Genomic DNA, 27813 nt, shown 5'->3' on the forward strand with positions numbered 1-27813 from the left:
TATTATATACACACATAGATACACATACAGATATATTATATATACACACACATTGATCCACATACAGATATATTATATATGTGCATACTCATAGATCCACATACAGATATATATTATACATACACATAGATACACATACAGGCATATTATATATACACATAGATACACATACAGATAGATTATATACACAAATAGATACACATACAGATATATTTTATACACAATAGATACACATACAGATATTTTATACACACACATAGGTACACATACAGATATATTTTATACACAAATAGATACACATACAGATATATTTTATACACAATAGATACACATACAGATATATTTTATACACACACATAGGTACACATACAGATATATTTTATACACAAATAGATACACATACAGATATATTTTATACACAATAGATACACATACAGATATATTTTATACACACACATAGGTAGACATACAGATATATTTTATACACAATAGATACACATACAGATATATTTTATACACACACATAGGTACACATACAGATATATTTTATACACACACCAAAGGTGTTTGATGGGGTTGAGGTCAGGGCTCTGTGTAGCCAGTTACGTTACTCCTCACCAAACTCATCCAACCACGTTTGCTTTGTGAGCTGAGAGACAGTCATACTGGAATAGAAAAGGGTCTTTCCCAAACTGTTCCCACAAAGTTGGAATCAAACAATTGTCTAAAATGTCTTTGAATGCTGTATCATTAACATTACCCTTTGCTGGAAAACAGCCCCAGAACATTATCCCTCCCCCATCAAACGTTACAGTAGGCACTTTGCATTTCGGTAGGTAGCGTTCTCCTGACAATCCAACCCAAATCCGTCCATCAAACCTCACCCAGTAATCCTCGGCTAGTGTGGAGCTGCTTGGCCATGGGGACCCATTTCATAAAGCACAGACACACAGCGTTTGTGCTGATGTTCCTTCCAGAGGCAGATTAGAACTCTGAATTGAGCAATGCTACAGAGTACAGGCAATTTGTACAAGCTTCAGCACTCCGCTGCCCCGCTCTGTGAGTGTACGTGATCTACTTGTCCTGTTAACACCAACCCTCCCCTTTCCAGTCCCAAGTAGATCAGAGTTGCCTGCATGGACACTCTGACCAAAACATTCAGCGTGGCCTAGCCCTCTAACCAGGAGAGTCTATCAGCACTTCTGTTTTCCTTGTTAAACCACCTGGCTTCATTGCAAACGTCTACCATTGCTCCTAGAAATCTAGCCAGACCAGGGCGTTGTTGCCGGTGTGCCAAGCTGCCGGGAAGGTTCATATTCACCATCGGTAAATGTGTAAGGGGAGTAGCCTGGTGCTGATGTTGTCTGCATAATCCCTGGAATTGTGTTATGTGTTAACTATGCGAATCATTTCTAGTTTCCTGTGTTTTGTCAGTATCCCCTATATAAACTCTGCCCAGTCCCAACAAAGTTTCCTCTTGCATCCTGACTGGTGTGCCGTGACTGATGGTATGGTTCTTTATGAGATCCTTCTTCCCCGGTATAGCACATTTACTCTGAGAACCCAGAGTGACTACCAATCTTGTTGCCTGCTTTGGCACAGGGTAGGTGGTAGCGACAGCGCTGGTTACACTGTGGCAGTGGTGGGATCTCGTATTAATGAAATGTAACTAACATCAATCCCCCTCCTCCACACCTTTATATCATGTTATCTGTCCGCCATGTTTCCCATACACCTCTCACTGCATTCACTGGATATAAGAGTGAAAGATCTAGCTTACAGCTGCACCATTCAGCAATGGCTGAGATTCTGGAGATTCTGAGCTGAGCCATGAAAGAGCAGGTAACAGAGCATGGGGTCTCTATTGGCTGGTTTTTGGACTGTAGGGGAACTGTCTGCCTGCGTGGCGCTTTAACACTATAATTACCGTATTGTCCGGCGTGGTCTGGCGACCCTGGCGACGGAGGTACGAGATCTGCAGTCCCGAACTACCATTCTCGAGCAAAACCACGTGGTGATGGCCGAGGAGCACCAAGCCGCCAGGGCGGACTGGGATGGTACCCTAGCTAAGTACCGGAGCCTACAGGAGCAGGTTGAAGACATGGACAACCGCTCGCGACGTTGCAACATCAGGGTACGTAATGTGCCCGAAACGGCTCCCTTGCCTGATTTCATTGAACACTACTTTCGCCTCCTACTGCCTGAGGCCTCGGCCGAGGATCTCCATCTAGACAGGGTTCACCGGGCCCTAATGCCTCGACCTGCACCGTCGGACAACCCGAGGGATATCATCATAAAATGCCACCATTACACGACCAAAGAAGCTATCTTTCGCGCGGTTCGCAATGTTTCACCATCCTTGGACGGTATCACACCTCACCTCTACTCGGATGTTGCGCCATCCACACTGCAGAAGCGGAAGGTACTCAAACCCATTACAGTGCTCCTTCGCTCTCATGGAATTAAATACCGATGGGGCTTCCCATTTCGCCTCATTGCTTTCCACGGCTCTGCTCAGCACGTACTTCGGGTCCCCTCGGATGGACCAGACTTTTTGAAACACCTGGGTATCCCGATTACCCGCGAAGTGCTTCACCTGCAAACCCTGATGGATCCTCGTCCTCACCCCGGTCGGGCTGCCTCGCCTTCGCCACTTCTGGAGGCGGCTTCGGGGGATGTTGATGATGCTGTTGACCCTGCTCCGCCACTACTTTCTCAAAGGGACTAAATAGAGTTGTTGTCTATTATACCTTTTTGTGTTACCTAACCTCGTTACCCCTGTAGGAGTTCCTGTTGTTCCTGTGGGGTTTGCTGCTCGCACATACATTTTTTTTTATTTTTCCTCTTCCTCTCCTATACTATTTTGCCTTGGCCTATGTCGTGGCACTCACGCTCCACGTGGGCATGACATGGCGGGGTCAGTTGTACTCCTCGCACACATTCCATGTCGTTGCTTCTTGAGCTGTCGAGGCTGCTGAGGGTCCCACTTTTTCTCCAGCGGGCCTTTCGCTATTGCTACAGGCGGTCTTTTGTTGCTTTCTATTGTTGCCCCTGTTGGCTTCGTCTTAAGGGTACAGGTCTCTTGTTTTGGCCCCCCTGACCCCACGCACTCACACTTACACATGGGTTTTTTTTTTTTTTTTTTTAATTTTCATATTCCTATACTATATTGCCTTGGCTTATGCCATGGCAATCCCGCTCCAAGTGGGGATGATACGGTGGGGTCAGGCGTCCATCGCACTTACATTACCTGCTGTCTCTTCTAGAGCTGCCGACTCGGCTGATGATCGCACTCCTCCACTGTTTTCTTATGCGGACTTCTTGCTATTACTACATGAAGTCTTCTGTTGCCTTCTCTTGTTGCCCCTGTTGGCTTCGTCATTGGGGTGCACGTCACTGGTTTTGGCCCCACGCACGCTCACTTACAACTTTTTTTTTTTTTTTTTTTAATTATTTTATTTTATTTACATATATATGCTCATACACGGTATGCTACATAGGTTGTTCTGTCTGAGTTACCATAATGGTTATCAGGTTGTACTCTTCGTTTGATCTCGGTGGGGAGTCCCATCTGGTCTCCCAGGTCCCCCTATAGCGCAGCCTCACCGATATCGGTGAGAGTACTGCTCTTCGTTTCTGATCTCAAGTTATAGGCATTCCCATCTCCCTTCTGGGATTTGGGTGCTTATCCCGCGACTCATACGGTTCGCCCCTATTTGTCGCTTTCGTTCTGAGATCGTCACCTGTTGCACCTCGGTTGGTACCCGTGGGCGGATCCCGTTTTTTTTTTTTGCCCCTGTGGGTCCAGTTCCCTACCTTTCCTCTTCTTTTCCCTACTTACCTTTTCTCCTCAGCTCTTGGGGACCTCTCTTGGATTCTTCCTTTCCCCCCTCCCCTTTTGTACAACCCCCCCCTTTTTTTTTTTTTTTTCTTTTTCTCATTTTGTATTCTTTTTTGCAGGAGCCTCTCGTGACTTCTGCTCGTGTTCCGCATTGTTGGGCCTGATGGCTGCGCTGGAGGCTTCTGGGGGGTCTGCACTTAAGGTAATTACTCACAACACACACGGCCTCAATTCCCCACACAAACGTCTTAAAGCTATCAAGAACTATGTTGCACTTCGTGCAGATGTGGTCTTCTTACAGGAGACCCACTTTAAACATGATCATGCTCCCAAGTATTGGGGCAAACATTTCCTCCATTATTTTCATGCCACTCATCCCACAAAACACAATGGAGTCTCGATTCTCCTACACAAACGCCTAGACTTTCAATTCATCAGCTTGACCAAGGACCCGGCAGGTAGATACGTCCGATTGTGCGGCACTTTGTCTGGGCGTGCAATATGCTTTCTTAATGTTTACGCCCCTTCTCCCAACCTCTCGGGCTTCTATTCTCAGTTGGAAGCTTTGATTGATGTTCCCAGGTCTACCGGCCTGATTGTGGGGGGGGACTTTAACGCCACTCCTGACCCGTACTTGGACAGATCAGACTTCCGACGCACCACGACACCCCGGGCCTCCTACAAACCTCTTCAACTTTTTTTGCAACGCATGCATTTGTTTGATTCCTGGCGCACGGTACATCCCAGAGATAGGGATTACTCTTTCTACTCTAACCCGCACAATAGCTACTCCCGTATTGACCATATTTTTATTTCACAACCTTCACTACCCTCTCTGCTGTCTTCTCGTATATATGAAATCACTTGGTCAGACCACGGGATAGTCGAGTGCTTATTTTCTGGTCTTTCCCCGCGCCCCCCAGCCTGCACTTGGAAACTGAATGAATCCTTGTTGGCGGATCCGGTCATAGCCACCTCTGTGGCTGAGGCCCTGGAGGAATATTTCACCCTGAATTCCTCCCCTGACCTGGCAGCAGGGATGTTGTGGCAGGCCCACAAGGCCGTTATTCGCGGCAATCTCATTAGGTTAGCTTCCTATAAGAAACGCGAGAAGCTCCGTCAGGAGCGCCTCTTACGGGCCGAGATCCGCGATCGCATGCACAAATCCACGGGGGACCCCCAGGCTCTCCGCTCTTTGATCATCAAAAAGGGCGAGCTAAATCTGATTCTATCTGCCGAGGTTTTGAAGGCCCTTCATTGGACGAACCAAAAATTTTTTGAAAAGGGCAATAAGCCTGATACCATGCTGGCGAGGCGTCTCCGCCTCGCCACGAAGTCCCATGCTATTAGACAAATTCACACCTCCTCCGGTCATGCGTCCTCCCATCCTGATGTCATTTGTCAACAATTTACTAACTATTATACCTCCCTTTATGACGGTCATAAAGCCTCCCATACACCGCATGTTGCCCAATGCACGCAAGAGTTCCTGAGGAATTCTCGGTTGCCGACCCTCTCTCCGGGTGAGGTGCTGTCGTTATCCGCCGAGGTTACTCCAGAGGAGATTGACCTTGCCCTCAGCACCATGAAAGGCGCCAAGGCGCCCGGTCTTGACGGATTCACGGCATCTTACTATAAACGTTATAAGCATATTTTGTCCCCTCACTTGGCCGCGCTGTTTACTAGTTTTTTATCGGGTTCTCAGATTCCTCCTGAGATGCTTTCGGCCAAAATCGTTGTGATCCCTAAGGAAGGGAAGGACGCTTCCTTTTGCTCCAACTATCGTCCTATTTCCCTCATTAATGTGGACATTAAGCTATACGCCAAGGTTTTGGCGTTGCGCCTCGCCCCCTGTTTACCACGACTGATCCATCCTGACCAGGTGGGATTTGTGTTGGGTAGGGAGGCCCCCGATAACATTCGCCGCACCTTGGGTGTCGTCCATGCTTCCCGGTTGGCCCGGTCTCCAGCTCTTCTGCTCTCCCTTGACGCGGAGAAAGCGTTTGACTGGGTTGATTGGGAATATATGTGGGCGGCGCTCGGGGCCTTTGGCTTTACTGGGAATATACTGTCAGCTCTGCGTGGTCTCTATTCCTCCCCTAGCGCGGTGGTGGACACCGGGGGGACCGTGTCCTCTCCGTTCCCCGTACGAAACGGTACGCGTCAAGGCTGCCCCCTCTCTCCCCTTTTATTTGCACTCTGCATTGAACCACTGGCTGCCTCTATTCATCTGCACCCAGACATCAGGGGGGTGCAAGTAGGGGATTCCCAATACAAAGTCAGCCTCTTCGCGGACGACGTGCTTCTTTCCATCACGTCCCCCCTGGTGTCTCTGCCCAATTTGTATGCCCTCCTCTCCCGCTTCTCCGACATATCGGGCTATAAAATCAATGCTTCGAAATGTGAGGCCCTGAATATTTCCCTCCCGCCCCATACGGTTAAACTACTGGACCTCAATTTTGATTTTAAGTGGCAACCCCACCGCCTCTGCTATTTGGGGTTTTTTTTGACTGTTCACCTCTCTGATCTCTATAAAGCTAATTATCTTCCGTTGCTGCAGCGTTTGAAGGGAGACCTTCGTAGGTGGATGCCCTATAACATATCTCTTCTTGGGAGGGTTTATAGTGTCAAGATGTCTCTCCTTCCTAAAATACTGTACCTTTTCCGCTCGCTCCCGGTCCCCTTGGTGTCCGGGACTTTGACCTTTTCCAGGCGGAGATTTTCCGCTTTGTTTGGAGGGGGCTAGACCGAGATGGAGGAGGCCATGTTTAGTGCGCTGTTGTATTACGTATCGATGGAAACTATTTATTTTGCTTTCAAGATCTGCAGGTAATTTTTGTGCAATTTTCGTCTTTTGCCTCCGTACCATATTATGCCTTCCCAAGAATCTAGTACACCAGGATACAGTGGCCTTAAATCTGTTGCTGTGATCTGGGTTAGATTTGGCCCACTGAAGTGCAAACATATTTTATTTCGTGTCACTACATAACCGTTTTGGCGATGCTCATTCATCATGTCTGCTACATGTTTTTCAAGTTCTGGCCAATGTGGGGTGCCTCTTCTTAATGCACACCTACCCCTTGGCATATTCTTTAATGCTTTTTCATTTGCCTTCCAGTCCCGAACCTTCTTTTCTGTTACTCCATATTGTCTTGCAGCAGCGCAATTATTCTGTTCCATGGCAAAGTTTACAACTTTAAGTTCGAAACTGGCTTCCTATTTCTTTCTTCTATCTGGTGGAGCCATGATGGGGTCTTGACTGTTGGACATTTGTATACTGTACTATATGTACTGGTGCTGCACTGTATGAACTGGTACAGATACTGGTGCTGTACTGTATCTACCCAGTATACAACAACCAGCCAATCACTGGTAAGGTACATCGCTTGCCGTGATTGGCTGGTTGTTGTATACTGGGTACATACAGTACAGCACTGTGACGGGTTAATCGGTACCATCTGTAATAATTATTGTTTGTGATACCTGCATTTCCCAGTATATGTTGTGATTATGGTGTGTGCTTTTGTTCCCCTTGTTTGCTACCCTGTCCAGGTGCCACATGTCCTGCCCCCTCCCTCCTTACACAGACTACAGTAGAGACCCCCTACTGTGCTGAGTGCTAATACTCAGTCATATGCAAAGGAGGGCAGGATGTAATTCCCTTGTGTCTATTGGACGCAATTCCCTTGTGTGTCTATTGGACGTAACTCAATCCCTTGTACTGTTTAAATGCCCCTTTGTTCCCAAATAAAGAGAGTTCCTGTTTTACCTCACTACGAGTCCTGTCTTGTTATTGAGGTAAGCCTCGGTGCTGCCCTTATTAGGGCGGTAGGGTGCTGTATTGCTATACTTCGGTATACTACAGTACGGCCGAGGTTCCCTGAAGAGCTGTGTTCTCTGCTATGATCGCGTATTGTCCTTTTCAGGACGATAGCCACCCTGTGTAGCTGTGTGGCTAGCCACAGACAGTGAAGGGGTTAATCTCTGGTGCCCCGGTGGCCATGGGGCGAAGGAAGCAACGTTCGACGGGCGTACCCAGTCGTGGTACAGGTCGGTCCCGTCACAAGCACCAGTATCTGTACCAGTTCATACAGTGCAGCCCCAGTACATACAGTATACAAATCAACAGTCAAGACCCCATCATGGCTCCAAGAAGAAAGAAATAGGAAGCCAGTTTCAAACTTAAAGTTGTAAACAACCAGCCAATCACGGCAAGCGATGTACCTTACCGGTGATTGGCTGGTTGTTGTCCTCCTGAGGAACGCAGTGAAGCGGCGCAGGCGCGCATGTACAGGATCTGAGAGGCAGAGAAGGAGGTAATAGGATACAGGGACGGGCCAGATGGATGAAAGAGGCGTGTATTTCTGGGCACCGCGCCGCAGATTCTCTGCAGATTCTCCAGTCCGGCTCGGTAAGTTTTAGTACCCGGCGTATAAGACGACCCCGACTTTTGAGAAGATTTTCACGGGTTAAAAAGTCGCCGCCGGAAAATACGGTATGCTAATGGCTGCACCATGGCTTTCTGTTTCAGTTTGGGGTATAAATACGAGCTATAGCTCAGCTCTGAGGGGGCTTTCTGTGCCGTAGGATTGGGTCAGACACAAGACTTTGTATGTCTCACTCTGCTGTATGTTCTTATGTCTGAGCAAATCCTACTGTACAGAGACTTGTGAGACTTAAGCTACAGCTCCAGTGTTATCTCCCTAGCCGAATCATATTGATATCCACACTGTGATCAGTTACTGGGACCATTTTGCAGAAACAGGGCCCAGTTATTCCAGGGGAGTCCATAACAGCTGCCCTTTGAGCCAGCAGAAACTACGACCAGGCCTGCCTCTTTAGAAGACCCGGACGACCCCTGCAATTACTTCTGCACTGGCTGGCACCTTACCTCTGTGTTGCTGTCTTGTACCGCACAGAGGAAGTAGAAACGCAGTAGGGTCATGTTAAGTTATGTCACGTCACGTGACCCTGCTGGGTTCCTGGTTCCCCAGGTGGTAAAAGAGAACTTGTTCTCAGAGTGGGAGAGCAACGCAAAGATGGCACATAGAGGCTGTTTGGGGTAAAGATGACACAGGGAAGCTGTTTAGGGCAAAGATAACACAGGGAGGCTGTTTGTCGTAAAGATGGCACAGGGAGGCTGTTTAGGCCAAAGATTGCACAGGGAGGCTGTTTGGGGCAAAGATAGCACAGGCAGGCTGTTTGGGGAGGAAGATGGCAAGCCCTATGCGTCCAATCTGGGTCCTGGGTAGGTCCTGTGAATGTAATCTGGGTGCCAGCGCTGGCCTTTGGAGTATGTAACCTGTTATCTATGTCTGTAATTTAGGGTTGCCATGCATTATTTATTTGATCTAAACCTTCACTGCTGAGTTTGCTTGTGATTTGTCAGTTGATCTATACCTGCAATGCTGTTTTGTGTGTTATTTATTAATACCTTCAAACACAAGGTTTATATGTCTAATTCATTTGATCTATGTGACGGACTCGTCCCTTCAGGCACACCGCTGTGGATATTATACAGCCCAACCACCCGTTCCCCTGGAACCCAGTTTCTATGTTTACCCCCACACCGCCAGGCCCAGTACCAGGACATACCAGGTTTTACTTTTGGAACTGCTGGGCGGCTAGAATAGCCTCCTGCCCCACTATGTGTACCAGACAGGATTATCTCCACAGGGTGCCCAGCCAGGGCTCCAGCCTGACTATCGGTGGAAGATATCAGAGGCTAATCCCGTTATCTCCCCTATTGTTCCTGGGAGACCTAAGGGGGCGGTTATGTTACTCAGACATCTCATTCTGTGTGTTGATGTGATTATATGGATATATATACCTGTGTCTGTGTCCAATAAAGTGTTCTTAATGTTATACCCTACACTGAGTCTTGGCTAGTGACTGGGGAACCGGGGAAAGTGTGTGGTGTCCCAGGCTAAGGGAGCACAAGACAGCGGAGGTAGTCGGTCAGACTAGCCAGCTCCGTGATTTGGGATTTGCTCCTAGCTAAGCGGGACATCCAAACCACTACCAGGACCAAGAAGCCGAGACGGAGAGCACCCTACGAGGGTATGGACCAGCGGTACTAAAACGTAAGCAGAATACTTTGAAAGAGCTCCTGGATGCTCGTGGAAAGGTTGCCAGCAACAAAACCAGGGATACCCTCATTGCGGAACTTATCGAGGACAACCAGGCCAAAGCTGGCCCTGTTACCCCAGCAGACCAGGATGAGTTCCAGAGGGATTTTCTGTTCCGCCTGTCCTGCTACGGGCCCCATCCACCCGCAGAGATAGTGAACCGGGTGATAGCAGAGGTGACTGCGCTAAGGTATCCCCAACAAGCACGTTCTTCAGGGGAAAGTGATGAGATTTCTCACTTTGAGGCGAGTAACCGCCGAATGCTCCCCTATGCAGCTTTCAAATCCTTCATCGAGGCGGAGGGGGACATCGAAGGATATGTTAGAAAAATGCTTATGTTATCGTAAATATTATTCCTGACAAAGACATAAGAAAGCAGAGAATGTCTAGTCTATGATATATGCACGAGTTCCCGCCAACACGCCTACTCTATGTTGTTCTATATATATGTGCAAAGGGTCAAGTCTAGGCCATTCTTAATTATGCAGCTTAAAGAGGTGTAACTTGCTTGAAAAGTAACCAATCATAATAATGCATGCTATTAGAAGTAGATAAGATGCTATATAAACCATGTAATTCAAACGTGTAATTAGACAACGCTTCGACTTTTGTGTGTTGTGTGCCTTGTCTCGATTATGCGCATGATCTAATTAAAGGAAACTCTTTCTGAGGAGAATTCGACCATTATTTCAACCAACATTTTGGTGCCCCGTGTGAGGAGGTCCTGACCGGAGACAGGGACGACGGTCCTGAGGAACTGAACCTCGAGAATCTGCATCTGGGGTAATATAAGTCCTCCAGCTAAGATTGCTGTTAACCAGAGGCACTTTGCGACATCGTCCCTGAAACCGGCAGCGTCCTCCCGAAGATTTATTACGGTCTTCTCTTCAGAAATGTGAGTAGGAAAAATATTTCTGGGAAATATTATAAGAGGTCAAAGTCTGTCAGGGACTACTGAAATAAATAACTGCGTATGCATTCGATAATAAGGAATAGTACTTGGAGTACTGAGGCTGATCAGGAGAAATGTGCACAGGTAGTTAGTCATTATTTTTGTGATAACGAATTGTTGTTTGTGATTGTGACAATACTGTTGGGGTTGGTTGCGGCTTGTATTATTGTGAATGAGTATCACAAGACCTTAAAGAGAAAAGCTCTTATGGTCCAGGGACAGCTATACCAACCCATGTCACAAATCTTGTCTGAATGAATCTATCTGTGTGAATGACTGTTCAGGAGTCCTTTACGGCGAACGAACAGTTAATAAGGTTGTTGTTAATACGCCCCCCGGCATTTGTGAGAAGCCCTCTGTGATCAAGTGCTGGGATTGCAAGTGAACAACTTCGCTGCGAGAGTGATTTATCTGTCTTTACTGTCTAGGAACGGTATCTTATAAATACCAAGAGCTCTTTGTTTAACCCTGTCCAGATGTGGTATCTTATAAATACCAAGAACCCTCTGTTTAACCCTGTCCATATGTGGTATCTTATAAATACCGAGGTCCTTTGTTTAACCCTGTCTAGACGTGGTATCTTATAAATACCGAAAGATTTTCCTTGGTTTCTGCTTTGCGGTGAGATTGTATCATGGGGAAATCCCACAGTAAGGGAAAGAAACAAAAGGATGAGAGTGTTTTCTTGTGGATAAAGAAGAAACCACTGAAAGGAGACAAACAGTTTATGTATAAACTTAATCAAGAAAATGTTTAGGTATAAGTACTTAAAAATAGAGGGCGGATCCCTCAGGTTTCGGATGGTTGGACCATCCCGGTGAACGTGTGGATTTAAAAGAAACTACGTAGTGACTAAATTATAACATTCCAAATTCTATACCATGTTTCCAGCTGGTTCCAGAATCTGTGAAATGTATGTCTTGTCTGTTATCTGTGATCGATCATAAATTATATGTAGAGTCGACATTAGAAAAGCCTTTTTATCTTTTTATTCTAATGCTTTTATTCAGATGCTTTTTTCAGAATTAATTTAAATAAGGGAAATATAATACAGGCTTTAGAACTTGTACATAATACATCTGAGACCTGTGATGATTTACAAGTTCAGCATTCAAATGATTTTCATTGTACAATGTATGTTAAGAGAACAGCAGGAGGAGATGAGTATTATGAATCTAAAAGATGAACAAAGTACTGTAATACAGACAGAATACTTTTACTGGACAAAGGACAAGGGGCATTATCTGGTATATTAACACCCCGAATAACCACACATTTGTCTCTGTGTAAATACCACTTTGTCTCTGTGTAAACAGCAAACTGATCAGTGGAAGTCTGTGGGAGATATGGTGTTGCGATGTGAGATTAATCACTCGTGGAAAAGAGATAAAGGAGATATTCAATGCAATACTGAAGTAAGAGAGGTAAATTATCTAATCATTTATCAGCCCAGGCGGCTGAATTAACGGCTCTCATAGAGGCCTGCAAATGGGCAGTAGACAAACGGGTAAATATCTATACCGACAGTCAATATGTATTTTCTACTATACATGTGTTTGCACAATAATGGAAAAATAGAGATATGACTACCTCCACAGGGAAACCGATAAACCATAAAGCCCTGATGAAAGAACTATTAACGATTATAAATCTACCAGAAGAAGTAGCTATAATGGCAGTTTAAAAAAGTGACTCTATGTAAGAAAATTTTTCACATTAACAACAAACCAATATTGCCAAAATCATTGGTTCGCTATGCAGCCTTATTGAGTCATGGTCTGAGCCATGTCTCAACAGGAGGGATGGTAATAGATAGATAAGGTGTTCCAAAATTACTCTAAAAAAATTTTTTGTGTGCTAATTGTCTTCATGATAAAAGAAATCATTCCTAGATTTGGAACACCAGAAAGAATAGAATATACAGTCATTTTGTCAATCAACTAATCTCCAGATTTGCACAAGTATTTGGTATACAATTAAAGAATCATTGTGCCTATCATCCTCAGTCAGCAGGGTTGGTAGAAAGAAACAATGGATAGCTGAGAGGAGTTGTTGGATACATCAGTCGCACTGTAAGAAGGTAACACCACTTGCTGGTAGTCACTCATTAAGTCTGGGTACAAAGGGGGGTCCAGACGATAGGTTGGACTCGTCTCAAGCCAGTGAAGAAATCCATTCCCCAAACCCTGAGTTGACGGCCAGGTAGGATGAAGGTGTGACGGGACCGACCTGTACCCCCACTGGGTACTCCCGCCTAACGTTGCTTCCTCCTGCCGGGACACCAACAATTAGCCCCTTCAGCGCCAGGCAGAACCAGCGTTGTAGATAGAAGGGGGGCTTCGCTGCACCGGAGCTACCTTGGCACTGTGGCTAGCCGAAGCTTAGCTACACAGCGTGGTTATTGTCCTGAAAAGGACAATACAGGATCATATCAGCCCACCCCAAGCATCAGGCAACACTCATGTTGAGGTGAAAACAGGAACTCCCTTTATTTGGGAACACAGGGGTATTTAAACAGTACAAAGGATTGAGTTACGTCCAATCGACACACAAGGGAATTGCGTCCAATAGACACAAGGGAATTGCGTCCAATAGACACAAGGGAATTACATCCTGCCCTCCTTTGCATATGACTGAGTATTAGCACTCAGCCCAGTAGGGGGTCTCTACTGTAGTCTGTGTAAGGAGGGAGGGGGCAGGACATGTGGCACCTGGACAGGGTAGCAAACAAGGGGAACAAAAGCACACACCATAATCACAACATATACTGGGAAATGCAGGTATCACAAACAAGAACTATCACAGACGGCACCGATTAACCCGGGGCCGTCACATCTCCCCCCCATAGTCCGGCAGACCCGACTAGACCCCTAACGGGTCGGCTTGGGGCTGTCCGGGAAAGATAGGTGGGCATTAGGTTGTCTCTGCTCCCCAGTCTTTGGAGTGTGGCTGTCCGGGGAAGTTAGGTGGGCACGAGATCGGTTTGCCGTGAGAGTCCATCAGCGTTCCCGTTTTGTTTGCCTGGACGATACTGAACCGTGAAGTTGTAGGGTTGTAGGGCTAGGCTCCATCGCAGCAGGCGTCCATTGTCCCCGGAGACACGGTTCAGCCAAATGAGGGGATTGTGGTCGGTAAGCACTGTAAAAGATTGCCCGTACAGGTAGGGTTGGAGTTTCTTTAGAGCCCACACCAGCGCTAGGCACTCTTTTTCCACGGCGGCGTACCCGACTTCCCTGGGTAGCAGCTTTCGGCTGATGTAGGCTACGGGGTGCTCACTGCCGTCAGTTCCTACTTGGCTTAGAACTGCTCCCAGCCCGAATGTGGAGGCATCTGTGTGGACAGAAAAACGCTTGGACGGGTCAGGCGCGGCTAGTACTGGGGCGGAGGTCAAGGCACTCTTTAACTGCTGGAAGGCGGCTTCGCACTCTGGAGACCACAGGACCTGTCGGGGTAACTTTTTTTTGGTTAGGTCCGTCAGGGGTTTGGCAATGGCGCTGTAGTTGGGGACGAACCGTCGGTAGTAACCCGCTGTACCCAAAAAGGCTAAGACCTGTGTCTTGGTTGTAGGGGTGGGCCAGTTAGCCACTGCCTCTATCTTCGCAGGTTCAGGTCGTTGTCGCCCGCTGCCCACCCGGTGGCCTAGATAAGATACCTCGGAAACCCCTATCGTACACTTGTCTGGTTTCAAGGTGAGACCCGCAGACCTGATGCGATCTAATACAACTCCCAGGTGAACGAGGTGTTCGTCCCAGTTGTCGCTATATATCGCGATGTCGTCCAGGTATGCACACGCAAAGTCCTGGAGGCCATCGAGCAGCCGGTCAATCATCCGTTGGAAAGTCGCTGGGGCGTTCTTCATCCCAAACGGCATAACCTTAAACTGGTATAAACCGAAAGGGGTGATGAAGGCCGACTTCGGAATGGCTTCTGGGGCCAGGGGGATCTGCCAGTAACCCTTACACAGGTCTAGGGTAGTGAGAAAATTTCCCCTAGCAATGCGGTCCAAGAGTTCGTCTACTCGGGGCATGGGGTAAGCGTCGGTTGTAGTCCGGTCGTTTAACTTACGGTAGTCCACACAGAAGCGGGTCGTGCCGTCCCGCTTCGGCACTAGCACTACCGGGGAAGCCCAAGGGCTGCTGGAGGGCTCAATAACTCCTAGATCTAACATTTCTCGTATTTCGGACCGCATACCTTCCCGTACAGTCTCGGGTACCCGGTAAGCTGCTTGCCGCATGGGAGGCTGCCCCGGGGTCTCCACCTGGTGCACTGCTACAGTAGTGTACCCAGGGGCAGTGGAGAACATTTGATGGCGCTTAGACAGTACATGCCGGGCCTGTTCCCGCTGGGTCGCCCCTAATTGATCCGCAATTCGGATAGCCTCTATGCCCGCTTGCCCTGCGCCCCGTTGGGGTAACTCTGGTAGCGGAAGATCCTCTGAATCCTCTGCGGCAGGGGCACAGATAGCGGCCACCTCGTCGGGCCGTTCCTGGTAAGCCTTAAGCATGTTTACATGGAAGGCTCGTTGAATCCTCCTATCGGAGCATTTGGTTACCAGGTAGGTAGTGTCACACAGTTGTTTCACTACCTGGTAGGGACCCTGCCAGGCAGCTTGTAATTTATCGGACTTAGCCGGCTTGAGGACAAGAACTTTTTGCCCAACTTGCAGAGTGCGGTCTCGGGCGGTGCGATCGTACCACCGTTTTTGCCGCCCCTGCGCGGCTTGAAGGTTCTCCCGAACCATTCCGGCGAGTGCCTTCAGCCGCTCCCGGAACTTTAAGACATACTGTATAACCGGGGTCCCCTCGGTGGTTACTCCCCCCTCCCAATGGCTCCGGATCAACTCTAAGGGGCCCCGTACCTGCCTCCCGTACACCAACTCGAAAGGAGAATACCCGGTGGACTCTTGGGGCACCTCCCGGTACGCGAACAGGAGGTGTGGTAGGTACTTTTCCCAGTCCCGGTGAGAGGTAGCGAACGTCCGAAGCAGTTGCTTCAGTGTTCCATTGAACCTCTCGCATAACCCGTTCGTCTGGGGGTGGTAAGGGGCGCTATACACAGGCTTAATCCCGCACAACCTCCACAGCTGCTGGGTAATCTCCGCGGTAAATTGGGTCCCCTGGTCGGAAATTATCTCCTGTGGAAAGCCTACCCTGGCAAAGACTCGAAGTAGGGCATCGGCTACAGTCTCCGCATGTATATTGGACAGGGGGACGGCCTCGGGATACCGGGTAGCATAATCTACCACGGTCAGTATGTACCTTTTCCCCGAAGGGCTAGGCCGGGGTAGGGGCCCTACTATATCCACCGCTATCCGGCTGAAGGGTTCATCTATGATGGGTAGCGGGCGTAATGTGGCTTTCGTCTGGCCACGCCCCTTCCCTATTCGCTGGCAGGTGTCGCAGGTGCTACAGTACTGCTGGATATCCTTGGACAGCCCTGGCCAGAAAAAGGACCGGGTGACTCGGTGATGGGTCCGTCGCCTCCCCAAATGGCCTGCCAGGGGAATGTCGTGTCCAATACGCATGATCTCTTGCCGATACTTTTGCGGCACGACCAGCTGGCGTTTGGGCACATGGGTCTCTCCCTGCCCATCCGTAAGTCGGTATAATAGCCCCTGGCGCCATTCAATTCTGTCTTCCTTGTCCCCACCCGCCCCTGCCCGGTCCGCCCCTGCCCGGTCCCTATAGCCCTGTAAGGTCGGGTCATGTAAGGTCTCCTGGGCAAAGTCAGCGGGGGAGGCCCAGGGCAAAGTAGGGGCCGTCGGGGAATAGTCGGGAGGGATGTCAGGGTTAGCAGTACTCAACCGGGTCTCGTCCTCGAGGGCGTGGTCCGCCTTCCGTGCCTGCTGGCGAGTGATGGCTCCACACTGCTCGGCGGTGTCATCCGGGTGAAACGCGGTAGTTAGGTGACCCAGATCGTTGCCCAGTAGAACTTCCGCGGGTAGGTTCTTCATGACACCTACTACTACTTCGCGAGCGCCAGCTCCCCAATCCAAATGCACCCGGGCGGTTGGGATTCGGAGCACCTTTCCTCCCGCCACCCGTACAGCGACCGAGTGGCTGGTCTGCTCGGTCGCGGCGACCATCTGTGGCTGTACCAAGGTAATGGTAGCCCCACTGTCCCGTAATCCTTGAGCAGGGCGACCGTTAAGCCATACGACTTGTCGGTGATGATGTCGATTGTCCGAGGCGGCGGCCTGCACCGGGTCGGCCTCGTATAGTACCCCGAAATCCTCTTCGACCCAGTCGTGGTGTGGGGAGGATGATGGAGCCTCCAGACAATTAGCAGCTGCCCGGATGGGCCCAGCTGGTAGACACCCTCCCGGTCTAGCAGCGTGGTTAGCGGGGCATTCCCTATGCATGTGCCCGACTCGATTGCATCCGAAGCACCGGACACCCGAAGGTCGACTGTCCCGGAAGGTAGTGGGCCGCTGTTGTGCCGGGGGTCGAGGTGCGGTGCGGTGAGCCTGAGGTGGCCGAAGTGGGGGTGGTACATAGCGGGCCCCTGATCGGTCTTCCAGTGGGGTAGTCCTCCGGGAGTCAATATACTGGTCAGCTAGAACTGCGGCCTGGTCTACTGTGTGGGGTCGTCGGTCACGTACCCAGTCTCTTACTGCAGGGGGGGTCAAGTCATAGAATTGCTCCAGTATGATCAGCTGGAGGACATCTGTGACGGAGGAGGCTTGGCACCCGTGGATCCACCCTTCGGCTGCCCGGGTCATGCGATGCACCCACTCGGTGAAGGGCTGCCCATCTGCGCGTCGGAGGCTCCGAAATTTCAGCCTGTGGGCCTCGGGGGTGATACCATATCGAGCTAGTAAGCGTTCCTTTACCCGATAGTAATTGGTACTGTCCGCATCTGGGGTGGCCTCATAAGCCTCCAAGGCTCGTCCCGACAGCCGACTCACCAGTAATGTCACCCAGTCTGCCGCTTCCACGCCCTGCAAATCGCATTGTCGCTCAAAGATCTGAAGGTATCTATCTATCTCATCTACGCCATCTTGAAATCGGGGAATGGCGTCGTAGGGTAGTTTAGCTTTGTTCGAAGGGCCAATCCGATCTGTCGTGGGCGCCCGTTCTTTATCTCTCTGGAGCTCTGTGATGCGAAGCTGGGTGGCCTCGCTGACTATCTGGGCGATGAGCGCCTGTGGTGGTTCTGATCCCAGGAGGCTGATACGCCACCGGATTTCTCGCTGGAGCTCTGAAGTTTCAGTGCCCTCCGATGAGGCGAGGCTGTTCCGGTCTCCCTCCATTAGCTCCGCGATCAAGGTAGCCTTTGACTTGTTGCTGGCCGTCTGCCCACGGGCTTCCAATAAGTCTTTCAGCGTCTGCCTCTTCAAGCCCTCGTAACGATGCTCCATTCACTGGAGTGTAGTCCCGGTGGTGGTTTGGATCTCCCGGTTCTGAGGAAGCATCCCACCGCTGCCACCAATGTGACGGGACCGACCTGTACCCCCACTGGGTACTCCCGCCTAACGTTGCTTCCTCCTGCCGGGACACCAACAATTAGCCCCTTCAGCGCCAGGCAGAACCAGCGTTGTAGATAGAAGGGGGGCTTCGCTGCACCGGAGCTACCTTGGCACTGTGGCTAGCCGAAGCTTAGCTACACAGCGTGGTTATTGTCCTGAAAAGGACAATACAGGATCATATCAGCCCACCCCAAGCATCAGGCAACACTCATGTTGAGGTGAAAACAGGAACTCCCTTTATTTGGGAACACAGGGGTATTTAAACAGTACAAAGGATTGAGTTACGTCCAATCGACACACAAGGGAATTGCGTCCAATAGACACAAGGGAATTGCGTCCAATAGACACAAGGGAATTACATCCTGCCCTCCTTTGCATATGACTGAGTATTAGCACTCAGCCCAGTAGGGGGTCTCTACTGTAGTCTGTGTAAGGAGGGAGGGGGCAGGACATGTGGCACCTGGACAGGGTAGCAAACAAGGGGAACAAAAGCACACACCATAATCACAACATATACTGGGAAATGCAGGTATCACAAACAAGAACTATCACAGACGGCACCGATTAACCCGGGGCCGTCACACCCGATTTGCTAGTTAATCCAGGCACTAAAAAGAAATTGTTTCTCAATTTCCAAAGGCTGAACTCAGTGCATACTTAGTATATTTACACCTCAACAGTGTGATGGAGTGCTACCCACAGATTATGGACCCTGCCTCCCTCCCCTGGCGAGTGGGACTGTTGTCCTCGTCTGGGGTGTTAAAAGGCCACATTTGAGAGGTGTGCATTTTTCATATTGGAAATGTGACGTGTGGTCCCTGCCCCCCGTGTTATCTGGGACATTGTTGAACCCGGCCAATTCAATTTACCCATCGAATCATACATTTTGAAAAAAACACTAGACAACCCATGGACATTTAACATGCTAGCATTTTAACTCTTTCCACGCAAAAATTGTCTGACACCGGCCAAACCATTCTTTTCCCTGGAAATGTTGGCCAGTAATATATAGTGGAGGTGGAGACCCCATTGTATTGTTAATCACTTTAATGGCCGTATTGCCCCTGGGAGTCCAAATTACCCAGATTAAGGGGGCGGTTCTGTAGCCGTTGTAATCCAATACCTGACTGTTTATGTTAATGTTCGCTTTGTTGGCTATATCTAGCCATGTGTGTAAAAAATAAAGTGTTCTTCATTTTTATATACCCTACACTGCTAGTGACTGGGGAATCTGGGAAGGGCGTGTTGTCCAAGGCTAAGGGAGCACAAGTCAGCGGAGGTAGTCGGTCGTACTAGCCAGCTCTGTGACATTACTGACATGGAACGACAAAATATTTTCACAGGAATGCAGGGGTAACTGGGGCCTGATCAGAGAATTAAAGAATAGTCTGGGCATCTGTCTGCCTTTACTAACTATGGCATAACTTTTACAGTAAATCAAAGAAATACCATTGGGAAGCGACAATGAATATATATATGACAAATATGCCACAATTATATAATACTGTAACAGAATACATTAACATACTCTGCAGCACTGTATATAGTATGTCAGTGTAATTTATTATCCATTACTTAGTTGTCGAACAATACTACTACTCTGAGCCATCACATATAAATGGAACTTACTTTATTTATATATATAATACATTGCTGGTATAAATACACATTATGAGGCCAGGAAGCGGTGGGAAGGGGGCCCCTGAGTGGCAGTCCAGAATCCTTGGGAGGGGGGCCCCCGAGAGGCAGTCTGGAAGGTTTCGGAAGGGGGGACCCCAAGTGGCAGTCTGGAATCCTTGGGAGGGGGGCCCCTGAGAGGCAGTCTGGAAGGTTTCGGAAGGGGGAACCCCAAGTGGCAGTCCGGAATCCTTGGGAGGGGGGCCCCCCGAGAGGCAGTGTAAAAAAGTTTCGGATGGGGGACCCCAAGTGGCAGTCCGGAAACTGTGGGAGGGGGCCTCCCGAGTGGCAGTCCGGAAGCTGTGGGAGGGGGTCCCCCAGTGGCAGTCTGGAATCCTTGGGAGGGGGCCCCCGAGTGGCCGTTCAGAAGCAGTGGGAGGGGGGCCCATGAGTGGCAGTCCAGAAGCTGTGGGAGGAGGTCCCCCAGTGGCAGTCTGGAATCCTTGGGAGGGGGCCCCCCAGAGTGGCAGTCTTGAATCCTTGGGAGTTGGGCCCCCGCGTGGCAGTCTGGAATCCTTGGGAGGTGGGCCCCCGCGTGGCAGTCTGGAATCCTTGGGAGGTGGGCCCCCGCGTGGCAGTCTGGAATCCTTGGGAGGTGGGCCCCCGCGTGGCAGTCTGGAATCCTTGGGAGGGGGGCCCCTGAGTGACCGTCAGGAAACTGTGGGAGGGGGCCCCCGAGTGGCTGTTCAGAAGCTGTGGGAGGGGGGCCCCTGAGTGGCAGTCCGGAAGCTGTGGGAGGGGGGCTCCCAAGTGGCAGTCTGGAATCCTTGGGAGGGGGGCCCCGAGTGGCAGTCCGGAAGCAGTTTGAAGGGGTGGTCCCCTGGATGTGGGCCCCCAAATGGCAGTCTGGAAGCTGTGGGTGGGGGCTCCCGAGTGGCCTTCTGGAGGGGGGGGCGAGTGGCCTTCTGGAGGGGGGGGGCGAGTGGCCGTCAGGAAGCTGTGGGAGAGTGGCCCCCGCGTGGCAGTCAGGAAGCTGTGCGAGCTTTCTCAATCCGTACGGAGAAGGGCCCCCTCCTGTTACGTGACAATTAAAGAAACGTTCGCAACGTATTTTTTTCGTTCTGAATGTCTTAATTATGCTTGAGAAAAAAAAGGTTTTACAACTGCAAAAATAACGTATTTTTCTTTATATATTTAATATAAAACAAACACGTACGAATTAACCTAACATTCGGCACCCTCTCTTCGCCAGCATTCTTTTATCACAACACCAAGTCAATGAACGCCTGGACAGCTGCCAAACCGCAACCAATCAATACACCGGGACTGCTGCCAAACCGCAACAAGAACACCGGGACTGCTGCCAAACCGCAACAAGAACACCGGGACTGCTGCCAAAACCATCAAAGTACTCAACAAGAACCTCAATACCTAAGGAGCGGGACTCGGCTCCCTATTCAAGGCAGGAATCCATTTAAAATGTTATTTAAAAAATATATTAAAAATGTAATTTCACGTCCATCCGCTCTCTCCCTCCTCCAACTTTTTCTTGCCTTGAGCAGATCTGGGATCTCCAGAAGACACAAGAAAGGAAGGGGTTGATCCAAACAGACACTCGGGGGAGGGGCTAGGAGAATGAGAGAGGTAGTAGACGGCTAGATAGTCCCTCCCCTGTCTCTGTATTGGTGCCGGCTGCTGAAGAGGAAGCCCCGCCCTCTTAAGTAAGTCTGGTGCCGCCTCCCCCTGTCACAAATATACAGGCTTCGAAGGGCTGATTACAGGGCAGGGGGAGGGGGGCACGCTAGTCCTTGTCAACTCTGCTGCTCTGGGCCCCCAATATTAACGTATAGTCATAAGTCAGTCTGTGTGTTACTATACAGAGGTCATGGTGTGTGGTTTTATACAGAGGTCAGGGTTTTTTGTATAGAAGTCAGGCTGTGTGTTATTATACAGAGGTCAGTCTATATGATCATAGATGTAAAGCTGTGTTTTACAGAGTTCACACACACACACAATTCACAAGGATCTTTCCTGTTATTTTCCCTTTCTAGTTCTATACACTCGCACTCACGTTAAAGAAATAGTATATACATCATTAATACACAGTGGTGCATGCACACAAACACATTCTCACGCTTAACCCTTTCCTCACTAACGTATGCTCACGCGCTAATACACACAAACACACTCTCGCACATAAAACGTCCTGATAAGACTAAACCTAATCTTAATAATTACTTTTATTATTTTGAATAATAAATAAATAATATAATACGTTAATAATAAATAACCCCTAAGTAAACTCTTGTCAGCTACGAGTCCTAAGACAATCATCAGACCGGCAGGCAGCCAGGCACTAGCAGTAGAAATACAATTTATTTTAAATTATTTAATTGATTATTATTAGTTAAAAATATCCATCATTTTTAATGTTATTCTTTAATGTATAAATATTAGGCTATTCTTAAATAATAATAAATGATTGGGTTATATAAATTTATAGATTAAGTTTAAGGGTAAATTAATCTTTAATAGGTGATACCGTATTAAAGAATTTATTTTATTATCTGTATTCATTATTTTATTTATTTATTATTTCACACCTCTTGGGTGCTGTTCCTTGGCAGTTTTTTTTTTCTTTCTTTTTTTTTGGGGGGGGCTGCACGGTGTAGGACATTCAACTGCTTTGGAGTTAGGATCTTACCGCAAACGGTAAATATATTTTCCTTTCAAACCCCCCTCTCCCTGAATGCAAATCCAGCGATGCCCCGGCGATCGGCAGCATGGGGAGGTTTCAGAAACGGCGTCCAATCATAGGCTCGCAGGCTACCTCTCATGAACCAATGAATGTGCGGCAGCTCGTCTATAAAAGCCAAACTTCTGGCGGTTTAACCCCGTGTTTACGTGCGGTTTCCAGTGTTGTGTGGTGTGATCCAGGCAGTGAGATGGCCGAGACAGCTCCTTCCCCGGCGCCTCCGCCGGCAGAAACCTCTTCCAAGAAGAAACAGCCGAAAAAGCCGGCAGCTGCAAAAAGCCGTCCTGTGAAGTCCGGTCCCAGTGTCTCCGAGCTGATTGTGAAAGCGGTCTCTGCGTCCAAGGAGCGCAGCGGAGTGTCTCTCGCAGCTCTTAAAAAAGCACTCACTGCTGGCGGCTACGACGTAGAAAAGAATAACAGCCGCCTGAAGCTCGCTCTCAAGGGTCTGGTGTCTAAAGAGACCCTGATCCAGCTGAAAGGAAGCGGTGCCTCTGGCTCTTTCAAGCTGAACAAGAAGCAGCTGGAGAGCAGAGAGAAGACATCAAAGAAGAAGGAAATTCCCGTAAAGCCTAAAAAAGTAGCCCCTAAGAAGGTTGTGAAGTCGCCCAAGAAAGCCCCTGCAGGAGTGAAGAAAAGCCCAAAAAAGATCAAGAAACCGTCGGCCGCTGCCAAGAGTCCCAAGAAGCCTAAGGTTGTTAAAGCGAAGAAAGCTGGCAAGAGCCCAGCTAAGAAGGCCACAAAGCCCAAGGCTGCCAAAAGCCCCGCTAAGCCCAAGCCTGCCAAAAGCCCCGCTAAGCCCAAGGCTAAAAAGGCAGCCCCCAAAAAGTGAGAAGGGGGGGCGTGGGTTTTGCAGCGCCTCTGGTGTGTGCTTTCCCACTTAATTCCTCACACAAAAGGTTCTTTTCAGAACCATCATATCCTCCGAAAAAAGAAAAAGCGGTTAATCACCGGCCGCGGCTATGTGGGCCACCCGCTGAAAGCCTAGCCCCATACTTGTGTGTTGTGCATGGATTCACATATTCGGCCAGCGCGCTCGCTCGGAGCTCTGTCCGTAACATAATAGAGATAAGGGCGGGCTTGAAGATTGTGCTTTGCCGTTACTCGTTATGCCCAGCTGGGGACTCGGCCGCTCAAGGGCCCGCTCGGTAGTGGGATAACGGTGTGAGATATTTCAAGCTTGGCCGCGAAGAACAGGGTTAATTTCATGCATGCGAAGGGAAACACAAGCTCATTAGAGTGACAATGTGGTGGCTCTTAAAAGAGCCTTTGTGGGAGGGTGAGGGGAAAATCGCGTTCGCCCACACCACGTTTATTTAAGCACGTTCACCTCTGATCCTACGAGCCAGCTGAATGTCTTTTGGCATGATAGTAACCCGCTTAGCGTGAATAGCGCACAAATTAGTGTCTTCGAAAAGCCCCACGAGGTAAGCCTCGCTGGCTTCCTGGAGAGCCATAACAGCAGAACTCTGGAAACGTAGATCGGTTTTGAAATCTTGAGCAATCTCACGGACCAGCCGCTGGAAAGGCAGCTTTCGGATAAGCAACTCCGTAGACTTCTGGTAACGGCGGATTTCCCTAAGAGCTACGGTGCCCGGGCGGTAGCGATGTGGCTTCTTCACGCCGCCGGTAGCTGGAGCGCTTTTCCTCGCAGCTTTGGTCGCCAGCTGCTTCCGAGGAGCTTTTCCTCCGGTGGACTTACGGGCTGTCTGTTTGGTGCGAGCCATGCTGGTGCGTGTAGATCTGCTTTAACGTCAAATCCAACGTAACTGTAACGATTCTGTGGCCAACTCAAGCCCTTTATAGAGTAGCGGTGAATGTGATTGGATACGCTTAATCACGCCCCTCTTTTTCATAGGCTAGGACGATGGTTTGAAAAACCCAGCCTTTGATCAAGAGACTTCGGTGTGGAGAGTTATCTTTTTTTTTATTTATTTAAATTAAATGCTCGTTAGCTGCGGTTCTTTTTTTATTTAGTTCTTCTCCTCTTTTTTGGTTAGCCTCCTACCTAGTGAAGTTGTGTACTGGGTGACCGTTAACAGCGATACGGCGAAAGCTAAAAGCCCGCCTTTATCTTGGTCTCCGTTTGGCGTTTATTTACAGCGAAATGCTGCCACCTAGTGGTAAATGAGGGATCGTCGAAAGCAATCACGTGGCGGTGAGGGAGGCAAAAGCATTAAGGTTTCCCGCGGGCGGGCTTTTGATATTCCTAAATAGCCAATCGGTGGCTGAGGCACGTTTGGAAGCTTCTCCAGCCAACCAACGATAAGCATATATTCAAAAAGCAACACCCCCTTGAGGCAGCATGGTGCGGTTCCCCATCAGGTCCGTCCAGTACGCATAAAAGAAAGCGGGCCGGCCGTAGGCGAGTATTGTGCTGTGGAACTCGTGGAGTAAACGCGAGCATGTCTGGCCGTGGCAAAGGAGGTAAGGGACTCGGGAAAGGTGGTGCAAAGAGGCACAGGAAGGTGCTTCGGGATAATATTCAGGGAATCACCAAGCCTGCTATACGCCGTTTGGCTCGCAGAGGAGGTGTAAAGCGTATCTCTGGGCTGATCTATGAGGAGACCCGTGGTGTGCTCAAGGTGTTTTTGGAGAATGTGATTCGTGACGCAGTCACTTATACTGAGCATGCCAAGAGGAAAACCGTTACCGCTATGGACGTGGTGTATGCCTTGAAACGCCAAGGCCGTACTCTGTACGGTTTCGGAGGTTAAGCTTGTTGACTCGTGACCCTGAAACACCCAACGGCTCTTTTCAGAGCCACCCACACCCTCTCTTAGGCTATGATCATGCTGTCCCAGAGTCTGCCCGCGCTTTTCTATGCACACCTTGAAATAACCAGCTTAACAGTGTCTGGGTCTGGCTATAGATTGAGCTACTGGCAGAACATGTGCTGAGATCGGCAGCTGGTGTCCTCCAAAGGCTGGCCTCGCTTGAATGGGGGCTGACAAGTCCCAGGGGTAATAGGCGCCGTCTGTGGTAGTTATCTGAATTCTGTATGTCCCAGTATGTGTGTGATTGTTATTACAACTTTGTCGTCCCCTCCTGTCTTATCCTGTTTTCAGGACAATAGACCCACGATGTAGCTCAGCTTGGGCTAGCCGCAGTGGTAAAGCAGCCCCTTCTCTCTGCAACGCTGGTTCTGTCTGACGGTGAAGGGGTTCATCTCTTGGGTCCCAGCAGGAGAAATCAGCGATTAGCTGGAATACCCAATCAGAGTACAGATCGTTGCCATTACAGGAGCCCCTTCACCTTGGGCTCCTCTTGCCAAGCAGTCTGGTCGATGGGCACAATACCCCAGCTGATCTGGAGAAGTGAGGAGCACATTTCAATGCTCACAAATGCTCTTCCCAGAGCTAGCAGTCCAACAAAAGGGGCTACATAATTCACATAGCTCTGAGACAGACCGTGTGGGTGGCTCTCAAAAGAGCCTTTGTTTATAGAGAGAGAACAAAGAGAACTTTACTTGGCGCTGGTGTACTTGGTAACAGCCTTGGTGCCCTCTGACACAGCGTGCTTGGCCAGCTCTCCAGGAAGAAGGAGGCGTACAGCAGTCTGAATCTCCCGAGAAGTGATAGTGGAGCGCTTGTTGTAATGGGCTAGGCGTGAAGCTTCCCCGGCAATGCGCTCAAAGATATCGTTGACAAACGAGTTCATGATGCCCATGGCCTTGGAGGAAATGCCAGTGTCTGGATGCACCTGCTTTAGTACCTTGTAGACATAGATCGCGTAGCTTTCCTTTCTGCTCTTCTTGCGCTTCTTCCCGTCTTTTTTCTGAGTCTTCGTAACAGCTTTCTTAGAGCCTTTCTTCGGAGCAGGTGCAGATTTCGCTGGATCAGGCATCGCGTCTGTTTTCCTCTCAACCCGCAACGCAGGAGAAAGCGATGAATACTGAAGCGTTAGTGCGCTGGGCCCTTCCCTTTATAGGCACCGCATGTAAATAAGGCCGTTCTGCTGTCTCGCGTCCGATTCGATGAGGTTGTCACGTGTGCAGATGCGGCCGCCCATGAACCGCAGTGCCTACACCGATTGGTGTCTCAGACTATGTCCACCCGATTGGATGTTTTGAAAAGGAACCAATCAGTGACGAAGAGCGTCACGGGGTGAAGCTACAAATAGCTGGGTAAGTGTGCGGCGTTTCATTTTAACGTGCTTCTTAGTCGGTTATTAGGTTGGTGGTTTGTCGAGAGATATCATGTCTGGCAGAGGCAAACAAGGCGGAAAAGTTCGTGCCAAGGCGAAGACACGTTCTTCCCGAGCTGGTCTGCAGTTCCCTGTCGGCCGTGTGCATAGGCTTCTTCGCAAGGGTAATTATGCCGAGAGAGTAGGGGCCGGCGCACCCGTGTATCTGGCAGCGGTGTTGGAGTATCTGACTGCTGAGATATTGGAGTTGGCTGGTAACGCTGCACGCGACAACAAAAAGACCCGTATCATTCCTCGCCACCTGCAACTTGCCGTTCGTAACGACGAGGAGCTCAATAAGCTGCTCGGAGGGGTCACCATTGCTCAGGGAGGTGTTCTACCCAACATCCAGGCGGTGCTCTTGCCCAAGAAGACCGAGAGCCACAAGCCTGCCAAGAGCAAGTGAGTGCGGTAATCGGTAACCGCAGGGCAATTAGCCAACACCACCAAAGGCTCTTTTCAGAGCCATCCATAATCTCTGGAACAAGCTATATCTGTTTTGCTATAAATTTGCTGCAAACTTTCCTAAAGGCAACTGCTTTCCACTGCAGTTTTTCAGCCCGATGTTTAGTTGCTGAGCTTAACGGTGGCTAAACACCATTCATACAAGCTACATCATACACCATACCCCGTTTCAGGGCTAAAATTCGAGGCAAAGCTGCCAGCACTTACACGGATAAATATGGTTCTCAAGAAAGGTGGGTGGAGAAGTGTTACCACACGGTGGCAGCATTGCATAGGAAATTGTGGTTTACCGCAAATTAATGTGGCAGAAGCCGGGGAATCCCTCAGCTGTGTGATGATCGTGTAGCTGGCAATGGTCTGGGGAGCGTATTAATGAATTTGATAATCATTCTGAGAGAGAGCCGT

General features: G+C 49.3%; 5 protein-coding genes across 5 annotated transcripts; 3 read left to right on the forward strand and 2 right to left on the reverse strand.

Annotated features, from left to right (window-relative positions):
* Window positions 1–22905: 22905 nt before the first annotated feature.
* Window positions 22906–23676, forward strand: LOC128469435 (histone H1B-like). The gene has a single exon (XM_053451257.1). It carries the CDS (start codon window positions 22952–22954, stop codon window positions 23588–23590), a length of 639 nt encoding a protein of 212 aa, XP_053307232.1. The 5' UTR covers window positions 22906–22951; the 3' UTR covers window positions 23591–23676.
* Window positions 23677–24012: 336 nt separating this feature from the next.
* On the reverse strand, window positions 24013–24485 carry LOC128469436 (histone H3). Its single transcript, XM_053451258.1, has one exon. The coding sequence runs from the start codon at window positions 24483–24485 to the stop codon at window positions 24075–24077; it is 411 nt and encodes a 136-aa protein (XP_053307233.1). The 3' UTR covers window positions 24013–24074.
* A 650-nt stretch (window positions 24486–25135) lies between these two features.
* On the forward strand, window positions 25136–25518 carry LOC128469440 (histone H4). Its single transcript, XM_053451262.1, has one exon. The coding sequence runs from the start codon at window positions 25164–25166 to the stop codon at window positions 25473–25475; it is 312 nt and encodes a 103-aa protein (XP_053307237.1). The 5' UTR covers window positions 25136–25163; the 3' UTR covers window positions 25476–25518.
* A 690-nt stretch (window positions 25519–26208) lies between these two features.
* On the reverse strand, window positions 26209–26668 carry LOC128469439 (histone H2B 1.1-like). Its single transcript, XM_053451261.1, has one exon. The coding sequence runs from the start codon at window positions 26602–26604 to the stop codon at window positions 26224–26226; it is 381 nt and encodes a 126-aa protein (XP_053307236.1). The 5' UTR covers window positions 26605–26668; the 3' UTR covers window positions 26209–26223.
* Window positions 26669–26934: 266 nt separating this feature from the next.
* LOC128469438 (histone H2A type 2-B-like) lies at window positions 26935–27439 on the forward strand. Its single transcript, XM_053451260.1, has one exon. It carries the CDS (start codon window positions 26957–26959, stop codon window positions 27347–27349), a length of 393 nt encoding a protein of 130 aa, XP_053307235.1. The 5' UTR covers window positions 26935–26956; the 3' UTR covers window positions 27350–27439.
* The last annotated feature ends 374 nt before the right edge of the window (window positions 27440–27813 follow it).

The sequence above is a fragment of the Spea bombifrons genome, chromosome 11, assembly GCF_027358695.1.
Source record: "Spea bombifrons isolate aSpeBom1 chromosome 11, aSpeBom1.2.pri, whole genome shotgun sequence".
Taxonomy (NCBI): Eukaryota; Metazoa; Chordata; class Amphibia; order Anura; family Pelobatidae; genus Spea; species Spea bombifrons.